The sequence below is a fragment of the Monodelphis domestica genome, chromosome 6 (genome assembly GCF_027887165.1).
Source record: "Monodelphis domestica isolate mMonDom1 chromosome 6, mMonDom1.pri, whole genome shotgun sequence".
Classification (NCBI taxonomy): Eukaryota; Metazoa; Chordata; class Mammalia; order Didelphimorphia; family Didelphidae; genus Monodelphis; species Monodelphis domestica.
Window position 1 is genome coordinate 10,527,732 of NC_077232.1, and position 25,189 is coordinate 10,552,920.

The 25,189-nt window shown below is 48.6% G+C and overlaps 1 protein-coding gene across 2 annotated transcripts; it reads right to left on the reverse strand.

The window, feature by feature from the left end:
• Window positions 1–161: 161 nt before the first annotated feature.
• On the reverse strand, window positions 162–24,349 carry LOC130453590 (5'-3' exonuclease PLD3-like). 2 transcript variants are annotated; one of them, XM_056801595.1, is made up of 11 exons: window positions 24,124–24,349; window positions 20,903–20,995; window positions 15,737–15,894; window positions 14,552–14,735; window positions 11,906–12,020; window positions 11,453–11,580; window positions 11,129–11,329; window positions 4,754–4,893; window positions 4,353–4,518; window positions 1,316–1,415; window positions 162–731 (listed from the first exon to the last, which is right to left on the reverse strand). In XM_056801595.1, exons 2-11 carry the CDS (start codon window positions 20,984–20,986, stop codon window positions 535–537), a joined length of 1,473 nt encoding a protein of 490 aa, XP_056657573.1. In that variant the 5' UTR covers window positions 20,987–20,995; window positions 24,124–24,349; the 3' UTR covers window positions 162–534. The 2 variants fall into 2 exon arrangements, with proteins under 2 accessions (XP_056657573.1, XP_056657572.1); XM_056801594.1 differs by lacking the exons at window positions 15,737–15,894; window positions 20,903–20,995; window positions 24,124–24,349 and having other exon boundaries at window positions 14,552–15,715.
• Window positions 24,350–25,189: the final 840 nt, after the last annotated feature.

Here is a 25,189-nt window from a genome sequence, read left to right on the forward strand (position 1 = left end):
GACGCAAATCACGCCAGCCTCTGCTGCTCTAACTCCCAGCTATCTATGAGTTTCAGTATAGCCCGAATGTCCCCAGGCTCCTGGCTAGTTTTTCTGGGCTTCGAGTCCAGTATTTTCTCCCGTCCACATCCACGCGCGCACACGCACCCAGGTCCACGAAAAGGAACACAAGACCTTTATTGCAAACGTGCTCCGCTAAGCAAAACGACGGCCTGGGGTGGCCACTTAAGAAAATTGTCCCTCGCCACCACTTGGGCCATTCCCTTTGTCCAGGCTTCTTCCCGGCTCCTGGATGTGCTGACCGCCGGGGGCAGGGAACCCAGTATCCCCTGGAAACTCCTCCCTGAGGGCTGGCACTGGCCACAGCAACCATGCTCGGACTGTGACCAGTCCCCGGGCCCCTCGTCCTTCTCTGCCTCTAGTCATAGCCCTCCGCGAGGGCTCCCATTACATCGGGCTCCCCTTGATTATTGTTTACCCGGTTTAGAAGGTAAGCGCGTGCAGGGCAGTTGGTCCTGGAGGCCAGAGCCAGAACTACGCCCCCTCTCGGCCCCGGGCAGCACAGGGAGGGCGGGGGCTGAGGGGCTGGGCATAGAGTGAGCTCCAGTCTCGCTCAAAGATAGCCCGGAGCTCCTGCTGCACTGGGAGCATCTCTGCTCCTTGCGGGCGGAGGATCACCAGCCCCACCCCCGTGGTGCGCAGGAAGTAATCGTGGGACCAGTTGGAAGTGCCTGGAGAAGGGAAAGGGACAGATGCTAAAGCTCTCCCTGGCGATGCTACTGACTCAGGTGACCCCGTGGCCCAGCCCAGCAGGTCATTTAATGAAAAAAAACTGAGGGAGCAGCTGGGTGGCTCTAAATACAGGGAGGTCCTGGGTTCAAATCAGATCTCAAACATTTCCTAGCTGGGTGACCCTGGGCAAGTCCCTTAACCCCCATTGCCTAGCCCTTACTGTGCTTCTGCTTTGGTACTAATATATAGGATTGAACCTAAGACAGAAAGTGAGGGTTTCTGAGAAAAAACTGAATCCCAGTGAGCAGGACTAACCTACCTGGTACAATCCTGGCAGGTCACACAGTAAATAATTGTGGATAATAAGGGAGGCCTCCCACAGCTGGAGCTAGGCCTCAACCTCCTGTGCCCAAGCTTGCCGCCCCCCACCCCCTGTGGCCAGCTCCTTTCCATTTCAGGTCTTCTCTGAGCTCCTGGTTCCAGGATGTCCAAAGCCCTTCCCCTGTTGGCTCACACCTGCCCAGGGGGATCCCAACTTCTGGCATTTTTGTTCAGTCTTCTCTTCCCACCCTGGGGGACTCACCAATGTAGGCAGCCTTGTCAGTGACCATGAACTTGTTATGATTCATTCGAGCATAAGGGATGTGCCTTTGATCTTCACTTACTGGCACTACAAACAATTTCTACAGGAAAAAAAGGGAGGAAGGGAAGAGCACTTACACATGATAGAGCCATCATCAGTGGGGACTATTATCATAGCCAGCAATGTCAGATTTCAAAGCACTTTTCTTATAACAGCGTCTGGAGGCTAGATAGAATTATCCTCATCTTAACAAGTTATGGGCCCAGAGTAAGGCCAGAAGGCCCAGCCTGGGCTTGTGGTGAAGACATAGATCCCAGTTTGGGGCAGTCGGTAGACTCCCCCCCCAATCCTTGGCAGGGGTAGCCCCCAGGGTGCAGGAGCCTGGTTGGCCCTTGCCAAAGATCAAGGTGGAGCCCCAGGACAGGACAGTCTGCTGTGTTGTGTGCCTGACCTGATCAAGCTCTGAGTGACACCTAAAGCCTATGCCCAAGCCTGAGACTAAATTTTGAGCCCTGGCATAGGGTAGCTCACAGTGCCCTGCACTCTGCAAGCCATAAGCAGTCTTGGGGTTGATTGAATCAGTAGTGGGAGGTGGCTCTCAGTGCTCCCAGCCCACAGGCCATCATACCATCTTGGAAGAACTGAAACTTGCAGAAACCCAGAAATAAGGCTAAGGGTAGCATCAAGGAAGGCCTGAAGTTTAAGAGAATGCCCTGTCTTCCCTAAAAGTAGAGCCTACCTGTAAAATAAAAGTGAAAGTCAGGAAAGAGGCTGGGAAAATGAGCAAACATCAAAAAACCCTACCAAACTATAGAAAATGTTTATGGATACAAAAGCAAGGCATAGACACAGAAGGGGACAGTAAAAGTAAAGCATATACATGTAAAGCTTCCAAGTCACAGAGAAAATACTGCAAGCAGCCAGAAAGCAACAGTTTAAAACTCGTGGAACAACAACCAGGATCCCATGGGACTTAGCAGCCTTTACATTAAAGGATAAGAAGGCATGAAATATTATTTTCCAGAGGGAAATGAATCTAGGTTTACAACCCAGTTACCTATGCAGCAAAAATGAGCATATTCTTTCAGGGGAAACAATGGTCATTCAATAAAATAGATTTCCAAGCACTCCTAAGGAAAAGACCAGACCAAAACAGAAAATTTGAAGTTCAAACACAAAAGCCAAGAGAAGCCTAAAAAAGGTAAATAAGAGAAAATTTAAGGGGATCAATAAGGTCAAACTGTATGTATCCCTACATGGAAAGAATAATTTGTAAATGGAAATTGTAATTATTAATTGTAATTCTTAAAAAATTCTTAATAGAAGTAGAGCTGTTAGGAGAAGTAGACTTTCGAGGGTGGGGAAATAAGCTGATTAGAATGATATGATATGCAAAAAGAAAATCAAGGGGTGAAAAAGAATTACACTGAGAAAAAAGGGAAGGGAGAGATGGAATAGGATAAATTATCTAACCTAAAGAGGTGTGGAAAACTATTAAAATGGAGAGAAGGATGAGGGTAGTGATGGGCAATGCTAAAACTTTGCTCTCACTGTAACCAGATCAAAGAGGGAATAACAACCATACTCACTGGGAGGATAGAATCCTATCTTACCCTATAGAGAAGTGGAAGAGGAATAAGACAAGGGAAGGGGTTGGTAATAGGAGAGAAGGGGAAGTGATGAAAAGCAAAACACTGGTGAGGAGGAACAGAGTAAAAGGAAACAGGGCAGGATCAAAAGAGGAAAATAAGATGGTGGCAAATACACAGTTGGTAATCATAGCTGTGAATGTGAATGTGATGAACTTAGCCATAAAGTGGAAGTGTATAACAGAGTGGATTAAAAACCAGAATCCTAGTATATGTTATTTACAAGAAACACATTTGAGGCAGGGTGACACCCACAGAGTAAAGGTAAAGGGCTAGAGCAGAATTTATTATGCATCCAAAGTAAAAAAAGTAGGAGTAGTAATCGTGATTTCAGACAAAGCTAAAGTAAAAATGGATCTGATTAAAAGAAAATGTATAATGACACCCATATACACAGGGCCAATATAGGAATTCATTTGACTAAATTACATTTCAAGGATAAAAAAAAACTGTTCAATTGGAGGTAGCAGTGGAAAAGAAAGATAAGAAATAAAGCATTTTTTAAAATATAAAAGTGAAAGAACACTGAGTTAAAATTTCTACTCTTCCCACCTACATCCCTATGTGATGTTGCACTAAGGAGTCAAAGAAATGGAGGCAACCTGCTACAGGACTTGTATTAGGGGCAAAGGGATAGTCTTGGCAAGTCCAAGGCTATCCAGCCAAAAGGAGCTCATTGGTTGACCAATATATGTGGTAGCTACATGGATCAGTAGAGAGAGTACTGGGCTTGGACACAGGAAAACCTGAGTTCTGCCCCTTCCTCTTCTTCATCTATTCAGCCTCCTTTCCTGGGTCGTGTCCCCAATTAGATTAAAAAAACACAACCTTATCTTCTGTCTTAGAATCCATAAGAAGTATTCATTCCAAGGAAGAAGAGCAGTAAGGGATAGGCAATGGGGTTAAATAACTTGAACAAGTCTCTGAACAGAGCCACATAGCTAAGAAGTGTCTGAGGTCATATTTGAACCCAAGACCTACTATCTCCAGGCCTGGCTCTCTATGCACTGGGCCACCAACTACCTAACCTCCATTTAATAGTTATAGTAATAATTAGTAATAATTATTAATTATATATATAAATAAATTAATAAAATAGTAATAATTAGATTATAAGCTCCTTGAGAGCAGGACTTGACCTTTGTCTCTTTTTGTATCTCCAGTACTTAGTACAGTATCTGGGAAATGGAAGGCTCCTAATAAATGCTTATTCATTGAATTGAAATTTATTTACTAGCTTTGTGATCATACAAATCTCAGTTTTCTAATCTTTAAAATGGGGCTGATAATACCTATAATACCCTCCTAATAGGGTTTGGGGGAGAGATATGAGAGATCTGTAAAGTGCTTTTCTAAAGGTAAATTTTCATGATTACAATATATCTCACCACATGTAGAGGGCATGACAAAGGTGGCTGGGATAGGATGTTCAGGGACTCCAGGAATATGAACATGTCTGGATCTGAGTGGCGCCAGCAGCTGATGAGTAATTGGATAAGAAGTCTTCGGTCACAGGCTGCGGTCCGAAGAGCAGAGTCCAGCTCTGACCAGAACCTGAGTGAGATGGGATCATGGAGAGGTCACTGGAGTTTCTTAGGAAAAGTACTTAAGGCCAAGAGTTCCCACAACCCTCAGGTTGTTGACTTCAAGGGCCTTATGTTGTATAGGGAGACAAGGGGAACAGAAGGTCAGAAGGCCCCAGGGAGGTAGAGAATAGGAGGATCTCTAGGCTAGGTAGGCTAATGAAAAGAAAGTGAAGTCATCTCCACCTCACCTCCTCCATCCTTACCTTTTGGGCTGGCAAAACATGCATTGGGGCATCAGATCCATTACAGAGACCATGATGAACTCCTGGGCCTGGCTTATGGTGCTGAGGATGGCTTGGAGGTCTGATGTCCGGCCAGTGGCACAGAGGGCTGGTGGGGAGCTCTGTAGCCAAAGGTTCATAAATGTGGGGATGAGATGTGAGAACATCTGAGGTAGGGAAGGGTCTGGGGGGCAGGGATCTGGGGAGGGACGTGACCATTAGATCCAGCATGCCTCTCACTCCTCATTACTGCTCTTGGGTCTTGGCTAAAACACCTTCACTCGGGGACCTCTCTTGTGGAGGTTCTGCCCTTACTCAGGAAAAGGCTATTTATTCATGACCTGCCCTCAGGTCATTCTCCTCACCCCTGTATGCTTGCCCTTATAGTAAAGGACTTCAGCTAACATATTGATATCACCTCAGATAACCCAGATCCTCAGTTCATCAACCATCTCAACTCCCATGACTTTTGTCTTCTCACTACCCCAGCCCAAGTCAGCCACTGGCATGCCCATCTGCTCTGGCCTCCTTTTCCATTTTCCCACTTAGTCCTTTATTTAACCCTCCAGTCATTGTTGCCACGTGACCCTTTCCCTGCTGATCACTCCCCAGACCCCATCTGGACCAAAGGCCCCAGCCCAACTTTCACTTTCACTCTTAAGTTGTTGAACTGAAGGGAAGAAGGGTCTTCACAACCTGTACTGGTTCACTACAACTTGATGTTATCTCTCTAGGACCTCAGTGATGCACACCAATCCTTTTTTTCACCCCGATTGATTTGTTAATGCACAGTCCATAGTAGCTACTCCAAACCTTAAAAAAAAAAGGTTTTCTATACCTTAAAAAGATTTCCCCCCAATCAACAAGCATTTATTCTCTCCCTTCGCCTTCCCTTCCACTTAAAAACAAAACAAAATAAATGTAAGGAATATGTATAATCAAGCAAAACCAGTTCTGAGCCATGGGAAAATGTCTGTCCTATTCTGCATCTTGAGCCCATTTCCTTTCAGGAAGTGAGTATCAGAATCAAGAAAACCACTTTTCACATAGACAGGGTCTGAAAAGTACATGCCTTGCTCAGCACATTCAATTCCTTGGGCCTCAGGGATCATGGTTGGTTATTCTGTTGACTGGAGTTTTCTGCCCCTATATAAAGTAAATGGCAAGAGAGGAGTGGCTACAACTCCAGTGAACTTGGTTTGATATAATCTTTTTATACTCCCCTGTATCTCCTCTCCTCTCCTTTCTTTTAATGTCCATCTTCTGTGGTTAGTATTTATTCTGTTTAAGATTAAGTTCTCTCTTATCCTATCTCCTCTCTTATTCTCCTTCCCATTCTCCTGTTTCCCTGATGATGCATTTTCTGCACCCAACTGTGTGTATATATATATATATATATTTATATATGGAAATACATATATATATAATATATATATATATATATGTATTTCCATCAGTTCAGATAGAGTAAGGTTTCAGTGTCACTCACTTTCCTTCCTTCCTTCAGATTGATATAACCTACTTGCTTGCCCCAATTATATGAGATGACTTCCTCCATACTTTTCCTCCCTTGTCTCCTATAAGGATGATATTAGAAATTAAGTCTTGTTACATTAGTTTAGAGAAAAGAAGTAAGGAAGCTGGCTTGAGAAAGAATTGGAGTTTGAAACAGGTCTGAGACAGTGTCAGTTTCAAATGTTGATAGTGTATCAGTTTTTTTATGGCAGTTACTCTCTCCAATGCTGGGAGCAGTTGATATCTATTTTCTCTCTCTCTCTCTCTCCCCTGTCTGAGGTAGAAGGAAAGGAAGGAAAAACCTGAAGGAGCTAAGTGATTTCCTTTTACAACTTGGGAAACACTAGAGACTGTCTATTGCTGTTTCATAAATTGTTTTCTCTGAGAAGACCAAAGAAAGCCCTGGTCTTTGGTTTGGACTCCAAAAGTTTGCTAAGGCTCGGAGTCTTAACTTGGTTCTTGCTGAGGCTCAGCCAGCTGGCCTTTGTTATTTTTATAACTTGGAGACAAAGTAAAGAATTACATACTTTGTATAAGGATAATAGTGTTATTTATTGAAGAATAGGGAAAATTTGGGTTAGTTAGATCAAGAAGGCTCAGAATAGCCTGTGGAAACAGGAGAAGCAGTTCCTTTTGGAACCAGGCAGTTTTATTTGGGTGGAGTTAGAATCCCTTAGAGTTAGAAATCCTTTAATATCCTTATATTCTCAATGAATAGTTTATTTTTGTATAACAAGAGCTCCTTAGTGTCCTTGCACCTGGACCTGAAGAGAAGTTCATTTATGAGCTTCACTTCACTATATAAACTGAAGAGACTTTGTAAGCACAGTAGCTAATCAGTTTATATCCATAATCAATTCATTGACATTATTTTTACAATCCCCAATATATTTCTTCTCTTCTCCTTTTCCTTGTTGACTTGAAAATCAAAGTCAAAAGATCATCAAAGCATTGGAAACTGCCCCCCCCCCCAAAAGACTGCAGAATCCTGTCTTATTAGATTCCCTGATGACCTCTGATGACAGAATTCATATATCATCCCTATATTGGAATGTTCAAAGTTCATCCTGGTTTAGTCCCTTTATTTGCTCATATATTCACCTTCTTGTTTTCCTCTTGATTCCTATGTTTGTATTTCAAAGTTTCTATATAGCTCTAGCCTTTTCTTCATCAGTCTAATTTTTCCCCTGTGGAGTTTTACACAATTTTTCTAGGCAAATTATTCTTGGTTTTAAGTCAAAAAATCTTTTGCCTTTTAGAATATTATATTCCAAGTTTTTTTCTGCTTCCTCATAACAATGGATGTTACATCCTGTGTGATTTTGATTATGGTATGTCTGTATTTGACCCGAGGCTTTAGATTTTGGCTATAATATTCCCAGGAGTTTTCATTTGGGAGTTTCTTTCAGGAGATGACTAGTGGATTCTTTTACATTTTACTTTGTCCCTTGGTTCTAAAAGATCTGGGAAGTTTTGTTTTTTTTTAATGATTTCTTGAAATATGAAGTCTGAACTTTTTTTTTAATTGTAGACATTAAATACTACAATGATTTAAAAAAAACCTTACCTTCGGTCTTAGAATCAATACTGTGACTTGCTCAGGGTCACACAGCTAGGAAGTGTCTGAGGTCAGATTTGAACCTAGGACCTCCCATCTCCAGGCCTGGCTCCCAATCCACTGGGCCACCCAGCTGCCCTCTACAATGATTTTTTTTTTTTAACCCTTACCTTCCATCTTGGAATCAATACTGTGTATTGGTTCCAAGGCAAAAGAGTGGTAAGAGCTAGGCCATGGAGGTCAAGAGACTTGCCCAGGGTCACCCAGCTGGGAAGTGTCTGAGGCCACATTTGAACCCAGGACCTCCCATCTCTAGGCTTGGCTCTCAATCCACTGAGCTACTCAGCTGCACCCCACCCCCCAATTCTTTCTTATATAGCTCTAATTTCCTTTCTTCCTTTGGCCAGCCCTGGGCATAGAGGGGCCCCCTCCTCAGTCTGTGCTGGATCTGGGTCTTGTTTCTGGGCCAACTAGTTCCTATGCCTGGTCCCCAATGAGGTCAGGCCTTCTGCTGTGATCTCTTCTTGCCCTGGTGCACAACCACAGGCAGACTTGTTTGGTCCCCTGGCTGAGAGTCTTTGCACCATGGTTCCTGGCTAGACTTCATTCCCAGTGTCTAAAGGCCTCTCTATGTCTCTATGCTGACCTGGGATGGAAAAAAATGACTTGAGATTTTTTCCCCTTAGATTTCTTGCTCAAGAACTCAGCCTCTGTATTTTTTAGATCTCTGTGGAGTTGTAGGGAGGAACCTAGCTGTGTACTTCTTCCTGTTCTTTCACCGTCTTGACAAAGCTTCCCCTTTTCATCTCAGTTTAAGCCTCCTATGTTGTGCCTGCCTTCTCCCTCTCTGAAGCTGAGTTTCCTTCATTTTTCACTGAAAACATTGAGACTCTCCTCAGGAAGCTCACTGCCACCCCCATTCTCTTAGACTTGGCACCTTTACTATATGTTCAGAAGAAGAATTCTCCTTCTGGATTTCACGGATTCTTGTGGATGTCTTCTTATGGATCTCAACCCATCTGTTGTTAGCCCTCTTTGTCTCCCAAATTTGCATCTTCTTCCTCTCCATCACTGTCTATAAACGTTCCCAAATCCCCCCCATCCTGGAAAGAAGAAATCCTCCTGAGCCTACAGTCCCCCCATCTCCCATCCTCTGTATCTACTCTTTGCATAGCCAAACTCCTAGAAGAACCTCCATACAGCCATCGCGTCTACCTTCTGAACTCTCAGATGATTCTCAGCCCCTTTCAGTGGGGCTCCCATACAGGACCCTTGACAGAAGCCACTGTCTGCTGGGTGATCAGGAGGACAGGGGTGATGAGAGGAGCCAAACGCACAAGGATGAGGCCTTAGGAAAGTCCACTGGGCTCAACAATAGAAACACCCTTCTTGACTTCACTGACTTTGGTCTCTGTCACCCCTTCCCTCTTGGATCCTGACTTTGGTCTCTGTCACCCCCTTTCCTCTTGGATCCTGACTTTGGTCTCTGTCACCCCCTTCCCTCTTGGATCCTGGCTTTGGTCTCTGTCACCCCCTTCCCTCTTGGATCCTGACTTTGGTCTCTGTCACCCCCTTCCCTCTTGGATCCTGACTTTGGTCTCTGTCACCCCCTTCCCTCTTGGATCCTGACTTTGGTCTCTGTCACCCCCTTCCCTCTTGGATCCTGACTTTGGTCTCTGTCACCCCCTTCCCTCTTGGATCCTGACTTTGGTCTCTGTCACCCCCTTCCCTCTTGGATCCTGACTTTGGTCTCTGTCACCCCCTCCCCTCTTGGATCCTGACTTTGGTCTCTGTCACCCCCTCCCCTCTTGGATCCTGACTTTGGTCTCTGTCACCCCCTCCCCTCTTGGATCCTGACTTTGGTCTCTGTCACCCCCTTCCCTCTTGGATCCTGACTTTGGTCTCTGTCACCCCCTCCCCTCTTGGATCCTGACTTTGGTCTCTGTCACCCCCTCCCCTCTTGGATCCTGACTTTGGTCTCTGTCACCCCCTCCCCTCTTGGATCCTGACTTTGGTCTCTGTCACCCCCTTCCCTCTTGGATCCTGACTTTGGTCTCTGTCACCCCCTTCCCTCTTGGATCCTGACTTTGGTCTCTGTCACCCCCTTCCCTCTTGGATCCTGACTTTGGTCTCTGTCACCCCCTTCCCTCTTGGATCCTGACTTTGGTCTCTGTCACCCCCTCCCCTCTTGGATCCTGACTTTGGTCTCTGTCACCCCCTCCCCTCTTGGATCCTGACTTTGGTCTCTGTCACCCCCTTCCCTCTTGGATCCTGACTTTGGTCTCTGTCACCCCCTCCCCTCTTGGATCCTGACTTTGGTCTCTGTCACCCCCTCCCCTCTTGGATCCTGACTTTGGTCTCTGTCACCCCCTCCCCTCTTGGATCCTGACTTTGGTCTCTGTCACCCCCTTCCCTCTTGGATCCTGACTTTGGTCTCTGTCACCCCCTTCCCTCTTGGATCCTGACTTTGGTCTCTGTCACCCCCTCCCCTCTTGGATCCTGACTTTGGTCTCTGTCACCCCCTTCCCTCTTGGATCCTGACTTTGGTCTCTGTCACCCCCTCCCCTCTTGGATCCTGACTTTGGTCTCTGTCACCCCCTTCCCTCTTGGATCCTGACTTTGGTCTCTGTCACCCCCTTCCCTCTTGGATCCTGACTTTGGTCTCTGTCACCCCCTCCCCTCTTGGATCCTGACTTTGGTCTCTGTCACCCCCTTCCCTCTTGGATCCTGACTTTGGTCTCTGTCACCCCCTTCCCTCTTGGATCCTGACTTTGGTCTCTGTCACCCCCTCCCCTCTTGGATCCTGACTTTGGTCTCTGTCACCCCCTCCCCTCTTGGATCCTCCCTGTCCTCTATATTTTTCATGACAGGGAAGGGAAGGGGAAAGTAATAAGCATTAAGCATTGTTAGAGCTCCAGTGTGGACTAAATGCTTGACAAATATCTCATTTGATCCTCACAATAACCCTGCCAAGTATGACTATTATCCCCATTTTACATTGAGGAAACTGAGGTACTAGGAGCCTGTTTTGTCCCCTCTGCCCAAAGGCCCCAAAGTGACCCCAGGGTGGCCCTGAATTGGACTGACTTTCCACAATCCCAGATCAAACCCAAAGTCTTGATTTGGGCATGAAGGGGCCTCAGGCCTTAGAGTCCAGACCTTTCATTTTACAGATGAGAAAACTGAGTCCTAGGGAGGTTTGGTGACTTTCTTAGGGTCATTCAAGGTGTTAAGTGAAAGAAGAGGCTCTGGAAGCTCCCAGGGAGGCAGGGAGGGCATCTCACCGAGAGGAACACATCAGCAGAATGGCCATCAAGTTGGAGGCGAATGGGCTGTTGAAGGCTGGAGAGGGCAGAGAATTTGGGAGGCCAGGAGGAAGGCAGGACAGCCCCGGGGCCCCCCAGGGCCTGGTACATGTTGAAGATGGAGAGCAGATCTTGGGCCACAGGGCTACAGTTGTACAGGATGGCCCCCAGCTCCTTGATCTGAAGGGGGGACGAGGGGCACTGAGGCTTCTGGGGCCTCCCCCGCCTCTCTCTCTCCAAGCTCCCATCCTGCCCCACTCTCTTCACATACGGCCAGGCATCCTACAGACCAACCCCTCCTACCTGGGTAAGAGCCCGCCAGTCCACATTAGCACTGCCCACGTAGAGGTCCCGGCCATCCACCACCCAGAATTTGGAGTGGACGATGCCACCGGTCAGCTGCTCCAATTCCACCGGGGTCACCTGGACTCCTGCCCAAAGTGGGAGAAGGTGGGGGCTGGTCAGCGTTGTCAGGCTCCCTGGGGACGCCTGGTTGGGGGTCCGGAGGGCTAAGAATGCCGACGGACTGGGGGGCGACTTTGTCCATCGATTTGGGGTGCACAGTTTCTAGGGGAAATGACGGAGGCTAAAGGATCCAGTCAGCCTTTTGCGGGAGCAACGATTGGCAATGATTTACAGGAAGGAACTCGCACGTCAACGCGTGGCCCAATACCGGATGTTCTCCCAGAACTCCCACTTCATTTTGGGGGCTCCACAGTGTCTCCCCAATTCTCTCCGCTTCTCCCCAAGGCTTACCGTGCTGGCCCAGCTCCTCCGTGTCCATCTCGGAGGGCTGGGGGCTGTTCATGGCGAGGCGGAGCCGCACGCCTCGGCTGGGTAGGGACAGCAGCTGATCAAAGATCTCCTGCCCCTGTGGGGCCCAGCACAAAAAGCGTCTGAGCCCGGCCTCTCCCCAGGCACAGGGAAGTCGTGCCCCTCCCTTGGCCTCATCTCTCTTTTTTCCATCCTTGCCTTGCAGCTTAGAATCAATATTCTGTATTAGTTCCAAGGCAGAAGAGTGACAAGGGCTATGGGGGTCAAGGGACTTGCTCAAGGTCCCCCAGCTAGGACGTGTCCGAGGCTGGATTTGAACCCAGGACCTCTCTCAATGCGCTGAACCACCAGCTGTCCCCTCCCTTGGCCTCTTTTTGCACTCCTCTGGGCCAAGCTGTGGAAAAGGAATGGCTAGTCTGAGGACCCCCCTCTTCCCTCCACCAGGGTCACCAGTGCCTTCTGCCATCTTAGTCAGGGGCTCTCTAGAATGAGCGAGCCAAGAGAATTCTCCAAGGTCCACCTTCTTAGGAGTCCCTGTGCGAGGGCCAGGCCCGAACTCAGCCCTGCGGGAGGCCCAGACGCCATGGGCATGGGCACCAAGGAGAGTGGGCCCGGGGGGGCTCTCAGACTATGCCCTGGCACAGAGCGATCCCTGGGGGGGGGAGAGCCAAGGAGGGACAGAGGAGCCGAGTGGGCAGGCCGCTTGGCAGAGGGAGCCTCTGCGGATAAGGAGGGCGTGCCAGCGGGGCAGGGGAGGGAGGCCCAGGCTGCGGCCCATCCTCCTGGCTGGGATTCCTGGCCTCCCTGACCCCAGCCCTGCTCAGGCTGCCCTCTCACACAGTGTGGCTTCAGCACCCCAAGCATTGCGGGGGTCCCCTCAAAGTGATTTCTCCCTGAGGGGAGGACACCCACCCCCAAACATCCAGGGAGGCAGTGCCACACGTTCCCTGATGGCAGAGGCTAGCAGGGGGACTCTGAGGAAGAGGCACTTGCCTTGTCCAGGCAGCTGAGAGGCAGCCATGGCCCGAGAGGGAGGAGGGATGATGGCACCCTGCCTCGGCCAGGGATGCTCAGGACAGCCATGGCCCGAGGGGGAGGAGGGATGATGGCACCCTGCCCCGGTCAGGGATGCTCAGGACAGCCATGGCCCGAGGGGGAGGAGGGATGATGGCACCCTGCCCCGGTCAGGGATGCTCAGGACAGCCATGGCCCGAGGGGGAGGAGGGATGATGGCACCCTGCCTCGGCCAGGGATGCTCAGGACAGCCATGGCCCGAGAGGGGAGGAGGGATGATGGTACCCTGCCCCGGCCAGGGATGCTCAGGAGAGCCATGGCCCGAGGGGGAGGAGGGATGATGGCACCCTGCCTCGGCCAGGGATGCTCAGGACAGCCATGGCCCGAGAGGGGAGGAGGGATGATGGTACCCTGCCCCGGCCAGGGATGCTCAGGACAGCCATGGCCCGAGAGGGGAGGAGGGATGATGGTACCCTGCCCCGGCCAGGGATACTCAGGACAGCCATGGCCCGAGAGGGGAGGAGGGATGATGGTACCCTGCCCCGGCCAGGGATGCTCAGGACAGCCATGGCCCGAGGGGGAGGAGGGATGATGGCACCCTGCCCCGGCCAGGGATACTCAGGAGAGCCATGGCCCGAGGGGGAGGAGGGATGATGGCACCCTGCCCCGGCCAGGGATGCTCAGGACAGCCATGGCCCGAGGGGGAGGAGGGATGATGGCACCCTGCCTCGGCCAGGGATGCTCAGGACAGCCATGGCCCGAGAGGGGAGGAGGGATGATGGTACCCTGCCCCGGCCAGGGATGCTCAGGACAGCCATGGCCCGAGAGGGGAGGAGGGATGATGGTACCCTGCCCCGGCCAGGGATACTCAGGAGAGCCATGGCCCGAGGGGGAGGAGGGATGATGGCACCCTGCCCTGGCCAGGGATGCTCAGGACAGCCATGGCCCGAGGGGGAGGAGGGATGATGGCACCCTGCCTCGGCCAGGGATGCTCAGGACAGCCATGGCCCGAGAGGGGAGGAGGGATGATGGTACCCTGCCCCGGCCAGGGATGCTCAGGACAGCCATGGCCCGAGGGGGAGGAGGGATGATGGTACCCTGCCCCGGCCAGGGATGCTCAGGACAGCCATGGCCCGAGGGGGAGGAGGGATGATGGCACCCTGCCTCGGCCAGGGATGCTCAGGACAGCCATGGCCCGAGGGGGAGGAGGGATGATGGCACCCTGCCCCGGCCAGGGATGCTCAGGACAGCCATGGCCCGAGAGGGGAGGAGGGATGATGGTACCCTGCCCCGGCCAGGGATGCTCAGGACAGCCATGGCCCGAGGGGGAGGAGGGATGATGGCACCCTGCCCTGGCCAGGGATGCTCAGGACAGCCATGGCCCGAGAGGGAGGAGGGATGATGCTACCCTGCCCCGGCCAGGGATGCTCAGGACAGCCATGGCCCGAGAGGGAGGAGGGATGATGCTACCCTGCCCCGGCCAGGGATGCTCAGGACAGCCATGGCCCGAGAGGGAGGAGGGATGATGGCACCCTGCCCCGGCCAGGGATGCTCAGGAGCCCATCCCTCCAGCACGGCCTTTTCCCTCACTCATTAAGCCTGAGCCCTCCTCACCTGCCAGCCTGAAGGATGTTCCCTGCCGGTGGCTCTGGATCTCAAAGTGACATTATAGGCTGCAATGTCCACCCGGCGCTGGGCTCTGTGGATCAGATGGAGCCAGGCCCGATGGGTGGAGAGGAGCCGGGGGCCAGCTGGCCCAAAGCTCATGCCCTCTGGTATGCTCTCGGCCAGCACCAGCCTGGAGGGAGCAGAGTTGAGGAGGGGGAGGAGGAGGAGGGGAGGCAGCCTCTCCTCTCGTTCATCAGCCTGTCCAGTTCTCTCTTCTTCCCCCCTGAGGCCTCCCCACCTTCCCTCCTTGCCCAAGCCAAGGCTTCCTTCTTCCCAGCCAGTGCAGCCAGGACCAGACCTCCCCACTCTCGCCCTCTGCTGTCCTCGGCACTCATACCAGGGGATCCCAACACTGGGATGCAGCCACCAAATCACAGACCTAGAGCTGCAAGGGCCAGAGATCCTCAAGGCCAACCCCTTCATTTTATGGGTGGGGAAACTGAGGCCCGTGGAGGCAAAAGGATGTGTCAGACTCATGATTTGAACTCTGTCTACCAACTAGACGGTACAGTGCCCAGAGTGCCTGGCCTGGAGTCAGGAAGGCCTGGGTTCAAATTTAGCCTGACACCTCCTAGCCGGGTGTCTGTGGGCAAGTCACTTCACTTTGTTTGCCTCAGTTTCCTATATATAAAATGAGAGCAATAATAGCACTGCTACGGTTGTGGTAAGGAATCAATGAGATCCCATTTGTAAAGTGCTTAGCATGTCTGCCACATTGTAGGTGCTAAAGAAATGCTTACTCCCTCCCTTCCTTCCCCTAGATCCGTGTTGGCATGCGTGCCCCTGCAAGCCAGAGGGGACGGCTCCATTGCTCCTCTCCACATGCCCTGCCCCTCTGCCCAGCAGCCCAGCGTGAGCACTTCCCTCTACCCCTGACTGGGCTAATTTGGGGGACTCACAGGCAGCTTGAGGGTGCCGTTTGGGCAGGTGATCCCTAAAAGGGTTGCCAGCACTGCCCTAGACCATCTTGTCTCCATCAGGTTCTTTTCTCAATCTCTGTCCTTGTGTCACTCCCCACAACCCCCCAGTGTGCCAGGAGATCCCAGAGGGCAGTCATTTGGCTTCTTCGGTGGGCACTTCATGTGTGTTTTTTAATTGAATTTGGGCCTCTCTCCACAAGGAGCTCCTCACCTGCAGGCGGTACTGCTCTCCTTGGCTTCCTGCTCTTCCTCGTCCTCGCAAGGTGTCCACAGCAACTCTGATGTCCAGAGTCCCCAGAGGACTGATCCCAGAAGCAGCAGTATGAGGCTGGGAAGCAGCAGCCTGGTGGTCTGGGGATAATGTACCAACTGTGGGGCACAGAGGAGCAGCCCAAGTGAGAGTCTCCCCCTGGGATGCAGAAAGAACACTTCCTGCCAGCCCTTAAGCTCCATGATGGGCCCCTACCAGGTCTAAGCTCTAAAGATATCACAGAAAGAGGAAAAGAACTCCTTGATATAAAAACAGTTTCGGCAGCTCATTTTGTGGTGGCAAAGAACTGGGAACTAAAGCGGGGGGCACGTGCCCAGCAGCTGGGAAACAGATGAACAGAGCATGGCAGATGAATGCATTGCCATGGAATACTATTTCTTCATAAGGCATGATGATGGAGAGAGTTTCAGGAAAACCCAGGAAGACTTGTAGGAACTGATGCAGAGTGAAGTGAGCAGAACCAGAAGGGCAAATGAGACAGCAACCCACTGTCAAAAGAAACCCCTTTGACTGCCTGAATTAAAAACATTTTTAAAAAACACGTGTAGGCTCTGTAAGAGTTTCATTTGACAAGGCACACCTGGCACATTTGGGGAGGGGGCAGGTTCAGGATCTGTGATTTCATCCAACTGGAGAATCTGCCTGTTTGAAAGAAACTTCCTCCGAGGAGCAGGTCAGCAGCCATTCTGCCATTACAGTGCTCAGGACTGGCCTGGGGCCCCAGAGAGGCCCCCCTGGACACAGCCTGTGTCAGAGGTAGGATCTGAGACCACAATCTGGCATCTGGGAGCAGCGCTTTAGCCATTGTCCTACCCTGACTCTCAAAGATCACACCTGCTGCACTGAGCATGTTTTGTTGAAATGAATTTCATTTCTCCCCTGCATGGGTATAGCATGTTCTCTGAGGAAAAGTTGCCAGGTTAGGAGTTTTGGGTTTTTTTGGAAATTTTATTTTATTAATTAATTTAGAATATTTTTTCCATGGTAACAAGATTCATGTTCTTTCTCTCCCCTCCCATAGCCAGCACACAATTCCACTGAGTCATTGATCAAGACTTATTTCCATATTATTATTATTTGCACCAGGGTGATCGCTTAGAGTCTACATCCCCAATCATGTCCCCATTGAACCATGTGATCAAGCAGTTGTTTTTCTTCTGTGTTTCCGCTCCCTCGGTTCTTTCTCTGGATGTGGATAATGTTCTTTCTCATAAGTCTCTCCAAATGGTCCTGGATCATTGCATTGCTGCTAGTAGAGAAGTCCAGGAGTTTTCTATCTGCCCCAGAGCAATCACTTCCATCTGCATTAGTACAAGGCATCTTCTACCTAATGCTGCAGGCTCAGTCTCCCTATTAGGATGTGGAGAGCCCCCAGGGCAAAAGAACAGTGACCCTGTCTTTGGCTTCAGGCCTCCTATCTCTTGCTGCCCTCAGTAGTTAGTGTAGACCCCAATAAAATCAGAACTATCAGCTAGCTAGAGCCAGACATGTATGATCTCACCCAAAGCACCTGATAAGTTCTTGGCTGTTCTTGGCCTGTTCTACCCACTGAAGCAAATATTTTCCTGAGAAACTTGGTTGGATGGTTACACATTGACATATTGAATTATTATCCTATAGAAAACTCTGTCTAAGTTTCAGTGAGGTAAACTAAGTCATTTTTATACTAAGATCATAATTGATTACTATAGTCATTCTTGGTCACCGAGAGACTACCACTACTACTACTACTACTAATTGATTATTAACCACATCTATATTAAAGAATTCTGAAATCTCCTTATTTGTCCAGAATCTATTAGTTTTTTATGTTCTCTCTGCCTTCTCGGCCATAACCCTACTCTGCATTATGATCTAATCTATTGACTCATCAATTCTCTCTCAGGTCATCTCCCCTGAGCTCGCCATTCTCTCCTCTTCTCTTCTTTTCCTGACTTTTTGGTAAACCAATTCAATTCTACAGCATCCCCCTCCCTTCAATCCTTCCTTCTATCATATTGACAACTCTGCCCACCCAAGGCTCCACCTTGGATCATTCCCATGCTCTTATATGCACAGTGTTAAATGAAGATGGCGAGAATCAGCCAACCATTCTGACTGGGTTTATGCTATAGATTCATGTTGCACAGCCTGCACCAGGACCTCACTGCTAGTGGGTTACTCTACAGAACCTCCTTTATCAACTCACTCTTCTGTGCTCCACAGGGGCTCTTCTAGACCTTCTCATCCTTCCTCAAACCACTCATGGCTTAACTTCCCTCTACTCTCAGTTGAGGTCTTGCCCAATATTTTATAGAAAAAATGGAGACACTTCACTATGGACTCTCCTCCCCCCTTCCTCATTTCCTATCACTCAGGCACCTTCTGCTACTCCTCCTTGTTCTTCCCTGGTCACATGATTTGGTAGTTGACCAGGGAAAACCCCTCTATTTGCTCAAGTGGCCCTATTGCATTTCTATTTCTCTCCCTCTGCCATCCCCACTCTTTCACTAATTTCCAATCTATCTCCATCTCATTCCCTATTGTCTACAGACATGCTCATGTTTCTTCCGGAAAAAACTCTCACTGGATCCTTCCATCCTTGTTAACTCTTCCTAGTCTCTTCTACCCTCTGTAACTAAACTCCTCAAAAAGGCTGTCAACAACAGATGTCTTCACCTTCTCTCTTTGGCCCACAGAAACAGCTCTCTTAATTATCATCTGTGCTGAACATTCACAGTCTACCTTTCCTGCTCTAACCTCTCTGCTACCCTCCATCCTTGCTTTTCCAACTGCCTTTCAGGCACCTCAAACTGGACATCCAACAGACATCTTAAAATCAATGTGTTCAAAATGGAATTCATTATCTTTCCTCTCTAGGCCCCCCCCCCCCCCCCCAACTACTTTCCCTATTACAGTAGAGGGCAACATCATCTTCCCAGTCCCTTACGCTCCCAACCCAGAAGCCTGGATACCTCACCCCCCCCCCCAATATCCAATATGGTGCCCAAGCCTGTTAATTGCAGCTCTCAATTCTGCTCCTTTGACGCTGCTCTCACTCTGGTGTAGGTTCCATCATCTCACAGTGGACTACTATAACAACAGTTGGTGGGGGTTGCCCATCTCCAGTCTTTCTCTGTACTTTAATCCATCCCCTGCTCTAGACTCAAAATTATATTCTTAAAGTACAAATTTGATCACATCTCTCTCTCTCCCTCTCTCTCTCTCTCTCTCTCTCTCTCTCTCTCTCTCTCTCTCGTCTCTCTCTCTCTCTCTCTCTCTCTCTCCCTCTCTCTCCCTCCCCCCCCCCCCCCCCCCCGTCTCCGTCTCTTGTCTCTCCATCTCCGTCTCTTGTCTCTCCCCCTCCATCTCTTGTCTCTCCCCCTCTGTCTCTTGTCTCTCCCCCTCCGTCTCGCGTCTCTCTCTCCCCCTCTCGCGTCTCCCTCTCTCCCTCTCGTGTCTCCCCCTCTCCCTCTCGTGTCTCCCCCTCTCCCTCTCGTGTCTCCCCCTCTCCCTCTCGTGTCTCCCCCTCTCCCTCTCGTGTCTCCCCCTCTCCCTCTCGTGTCTCCCCCTCTCCCTCTCGTGTCTCCCTCTCTCCCTCTCGTGTCTCCCCCTCTCCCTCTCGTGTCTCCCCCTCTCCCTCTCGTGTCTCCCTCTCCCTCTCGTGTCTCCCCCTCTCCCTCTCGTGTCTCCCCCTCTCCCTCTCGTGTCTCCCCCTCTCCCTCTCGTGTCTCCCCCTCTCCCTCTCGTGTCTCCCCCTCTCCCTCTCGTGTCTCCCCCTCTCCCTCTCGTGTCTCCCCCTCTCCCTCTCGTGTCTCCCTCTCCGTCTCGCGTCTCCCTCTCCCCCTCTCGCGTCTCCCTCTCTCCCTCTCGTGTCTCCCCCTCTCCCTCTCGTGTCTCCCCCTCTCCCTCTCGTGTCTCCCCCTCTCCCTCTCGTGTCTCTCTCTCTCCCTCTCCCTCTCTCCCCCCTCTCTTCCCTTCTCCCTCTTTCCGTCTCCCCCTTTCTCCCCCTCTCCTTCCCTCCTCCCCCACCCCAACCCAATGGTTCTCTTTTGTCTCCAATGTTCCTTCTGGTATTCAAAGTCCCATATCACTTAACCCCCCTTCAACCCTTCCAGTCTCCTTACAATTCTTACTCTTCCATTTGATAACATTGGCCCCCTAACTCTTTCAACAAAGATACCTTCTATCTCTCTGCTCCTGGTGTTCTATCTGGCTGCCCCCCCCCCCCCCAAGCCTGGAAGGTTGTCTGGCCTCTGCCAACTATTGAACTCTCTGGTTTGTATTAAGTCTCATCTAAAATCCCACCTCCTACAGGAAGCCTTCCCCAACCTGTCTTAATTCTAGTGCATTTCCTCTGTTGATTATTTCCTATTATCCTGTATCTAGCTTGTTTGGTATATATTTGTTTGCATGTTGTCTTCTCTCAGGTTGTTGTAAGCTCCTTAAGGGAAGGGATTGTCTTTTGCCTTTTCCTGTATCCCTAGCATTTAGCAGAGTGCCTGGCGCATAGCAGGTGCTTAATAAATATTGATTTATTGATTTTTTTCATCCTAACAAAATAATTATAATATAAAATGATCAAATGGTGTTTTAAAGTTTACAAAGTCTTTTATATACATTATTTTGTTTGAGCCTTACAGCAACCCCAGGAGGGTGGTGCTATTTTTTTTTATCATTTTTATCCTCATTTTATAGATAAGGAAACTTGGCCAAATAGAAGTTAAGTGACTTGCCCAAGGTCACCTGGCTAGCTGATTTAGGTTGTCTTGATTCTAAATCCAGCACAGGTGATTCCGTAACATGGGTCCCCATCTCTCTCTCTCTTCTGCCCATGGCAAATCACAATCTGTCCATCCCTAAGGAGATAGCGTTGCTGTGGGTAGACCTCAAGGGCCAGGCCCTGTGGTATCCATCTTTCCATGCTTAGTTAGGCTGTCCTACAGATGAAGTGCTCCTGTTTATCCTTCTGAGGGTGGTGGATCTGTCAGACTTGGGCTTCAGGAAGCCAAGACTCCTTTCCTGCAAACTTGTAGCTTTTACTAGACTTTACTAGAGCCATGATGGGGGTGGTGGTAGTGATGGAGGGGAGTAGATTTCACCCCCGTTTTTCAGGGGGCTTCTTACCCTCTCCTTCTGAGCAACATGGCCAGAGGTTGACTGTAGCTTCCTCTTTCCAGATCCTGATCCTTCCTGCCTGCGAAGACGCATGGGTGAAGACTTGGAATAGGAAAAAAATGGAAGGTCATAAGTTATATTAAGATTGTATTAAGACTGGTTATATTAATTTATATTAAGATTGTATGCAGAGTGGCTCAATGGATAGAAAACCATGACTGGAGACAGGAGGTCCTGGGTTCAAGTCTGACTTTGGATTTTTCTTAGCTGTGTGACCCTGGACAAGTCACTTAACCCCCCATTGCCTAGGCTTCTGCATTGGAACCTATACTTACTTATTAATTCAAATATGGAAGGTAAGAGTTTAATGGTGGGGAAAAAGGACTTTATGGATGAAGAAAGAACTTGTGTCCCTCTTGTCCAAGAGACTTAAGAAAGTTTGGATGACAGAATAAAGGTCCATCCACATACTCTAAAGAGCATCACAGAGAAATAATCAGGGAGATCAAGGGGGCACTAGAATCATTTGGATAGCACTTTCCAGGTTTGAAAAGCAATTTATAGACATCATCTTTTTGAAAATCCTAATAACTCCGGGAGGCAGATGCCCTCATTTGACAGACTGGGGAAACTGAGGCAGACACAGGCTAAGTGACTTGCCTGGGGTCATATAGTTGGAAAGTGTCTAAGGTCAGATTTTTTTTAGCTCTTCCTGTCTTAGAATTGTGAGTGTGAAACTACCCCCCCCCTTATGATTATAAAACTATTAACCTTCTTGATTATTTTAATAACATAATCATTTATTTTGAGTGAATAGTCAAAGTGATACAGTTTGCTTTACAAAAGTATTGGGATTAGCTATGAAAGTCCAGTTTAGGGTGGTAGCCAATCTTGTTTACATCTTTTGACCTTAAGGCTATAACCATAAGTTCCTGCCAAGCCCATCACACCCTGTTGGGTAACAGCTCGAGAGTCAGGAAGGAGGGGGAGCCCTGCCTTGGGTAAAGATATGGAGGCCTGCTTTGGGAGGAAGCCCAAGATGGTCAGCCAGGAGGAGGGCCCCTCTTGTATTTTTTTTAACCCTTACCTTCCATCTTGGAATCAGTATTGATTCCAGGGCAGGAATGGTCAGGGCTAGGCAATGGGGTTCAAATGACTTGCCCAGGGTCACCCAGCTAGTAAGTGTCAGGCCAGATTTGAACCCAGGACCTACCATCTCTAGGCCTGGTTATCAATCCACTGAGCCAACTGAGTCACCAGATGCGTCCCCTCCTCTTGCTTTTACAAACTTCTGACTCCTAAGATTGTCAGTAAAAGACAACAAGAGTGCAAAGGCCTCTGAAAGGTTGTATTCACTAGCTTAAATCAGCACTTGGGTCACTAATTAAGAACCACCTATGTGAAACATATGATATTATTTTTTGTATGTCATAAGATTTCTCTCTATAAAAAAGGCCGTCTTCTAAGGCTCAGGGTCTCTGGTTCTGATGGGACCAGGATCCGGCTTTATTGCGAGGTGGGCCTCCTCTCAATAAACCTATTATTTAGCTTGGCGTTCTGTATTGGTGTGATAAATTTTCACCACAGAATCCATACTAAATATCAGTTCCAAGGCAGAAGAGTGGTAAGGGCTGTGACAAGGAAATCACTTTAAAAGACTGATATATATTAATTTAAGGTCGCCAAGGAATTCAGCTATGTAATTCCTAAATGAAAACTCAAGTCAGCAGTCAACCTTTTATGGAGTTTTTAATTACAAACAGGAGGAAGAAAGGTATGAGAGAGAGAGAGAGAGAGAGAGAGAGAGAGAGAGAGAGAGAGAGAGAGAGAAAGAGAGAGAGAGAGAGAGAAAGGGGAGAGAAGGGAATAGGGCTTAAATACCCCCTCTGTTTAGGCTGGGCCAAAAGGCCCAAGCCCTTAGATAGCTGAGGCAAAGAAAAGAGATCAGTCCCTATCACTCACGTGACCAAGATGGAGAAACAGTCTCAGGGGCCCCCACCTCCAGCTTCCTTCAGAGCAAGCTTCTCAGAGCACAACCTCTCAGAGCAAAACCTCTCCAACCCCCCTAGTCCTCAGACCCCACTATCTTTAAGGAAACCATCCAAGTTCTCTCCCCTCAGTTCTCATATCTACCAATCACTGTCCATGCCTTCCCTGTGCCAATGGTGGCTCTATCTTAACCCAGGACCGCCCAGAGGTCTATGGCTTTGCACATGTCTGTTGAAGGTCATATTCTCAAATAATTAAATCTTGATCCTTTGCTGCAGCCCTTCCTAAATCCTGTTACCCTGAGTAGGGTGGAGATTGGAATAATTAAATTTTGATCTATGCTGCAGCCCTTCCTAAATCCTGTTAGGACTGAGTAGGGTATAGATTGTAATTTCCAAGACCTGGTTCTGTCATTCCAAGTATCTCTATTGTATCAATTCTAAAATCAATCATGACTCAAAGAACTTCCTGTTCTATGCTTAAGCATAGGTCCAAGCCCTTTCCATTGTTCAGCAAAAGGTTTCTGTCCTAAAGTAATCTCAAGAAGGGAGGAGGAGGAACCTCCCTTGCCAATGGGGTTCACATTCCAATGGTGAAATTTCCAACATTCATAAGTTTAAGAAATTTTAAGGTTTACAGGGCTAGGCAAAGGGGATTAAGTGACTTGCCCAGGGTCACACAGCTAGGAAGTTAAGGTCACATTTGAACTCAGGACTTCTGGACTCCAAGTCTAGCACTTTATCTTACTCCTCCTCTAGATAATTCTCTCTCTCTCTCTTTTAAAACCACTGCCAGGCTTTGTGAGTAATTATCCTTCCTTTATGACCCCTGATGAAGATAGTGTTCATAGGAGACACTTGTATCATCATCCCAAAAGACACGGGCTCCATCCTCAGTCTGCTCAGGATCTGTGATTCCAAATTAGCTACCAGGAGGCATCTGTACCTGGTCTGAGACCCCTACTTGCCCTGAGGCAGAGCCTCTCCCCACTCATCCCACTTCTGGCCAAACCCCATCCCCAGTGCCAACAGCTGCCTCTGTGTCCGTCTGTTGGACAAACGGGCAGGAGAAATGCTCAGTCTTTTTCTTGCTGGGGCACCTCTAAGAAAGTTTTTTCTTTCTTGGAAAAGGAAGAGCCTTTCTGTAATGATTCCTGCTTATTCTTCCTCCTACCATAGTCTCCTCCCAGTTCTCACACTTCACTTCCCCCTTAGACATCAAAACGAGGAAACAAAACTTACAGTTCTTCCTGGCTCTGGTCCTTCAAGAAGTTGTCTCAGCCCAGGCTAACACTGGGGCCTGGCCGAAGGGGTCTTGGTCTCCCCTGGATTGCCCCAGGCTCCTCAGGCTGTAGAGATGGGGTTCTTCTCCTCAGATGCCCCCACTGGTCCTTCCTTATACCCAGTTGCTGAGGAATTCATAACTCAAGGAGAGGAAGTGACTAACTTGGGCTATTTCCTCCCTGAGCAGAAAGGGTGGAGCCCACTTTGTGGAGACACTCAGGAGGTTGGGTCACTCTTCTAGTATAAAGGGAGACTCAAAGGGAGCCCATCCTGGGCGAAGGGGAGAAACTCAGGCCATTTTGAGGGAGTCTCAGTGCACAATTTTCCAATCATATTATTGAGATCTTTCTACTTGGCCTGAGCTCTTGGGGTGATAGGGTGCATGGAACTGGGGAGTGATCTTCAAATAATAATAAATCTGAGAAAAAACAGAATTAGTAAACGGGTTCCCCTGTCTGAATCAATTTTTTAAAAATAGGTCAACTTTTTTTTTAGTTTTTAAAACATTATTTTATTTGGTCATTTTCATACATTGTTCATTGGATGAAGAGCCAGCTCTAGAGACAAGAGGTCCTAGGTTCAAAATCTGGCCTCAGACACTGCCTACCAATGTGGGAGAGTCACTGGCAGTTAGGCACCCACTGCCAAGCACCCCTAAGGCCCCCCAACCTAGAAAACATGTGGCCACTGGCTTTACCCCTGGGAGGGGTGGAAGGGATGGAACTCTTACAAGGAAGTTTTTTTTCTAAATCATATGAAATTGAATACATCAAACCAAATTGAGTCAAATTGAATAAATTTAAATAAAACAATGACTAATAATTAAAAATTAATATTGAATTAAATAAAACAAATTGAATAAAATTGAACAAACCCAAATTAAACCAAACTAATTCATTACAATATTAATTAAACATATTAATTCATTGCTTTATTTCAAACATCATAATAAAAATAATAATTTTAAAATAATAATAATAGGCATATATTTATTATTGGTATTATTGTCTTGTAACAATTACTT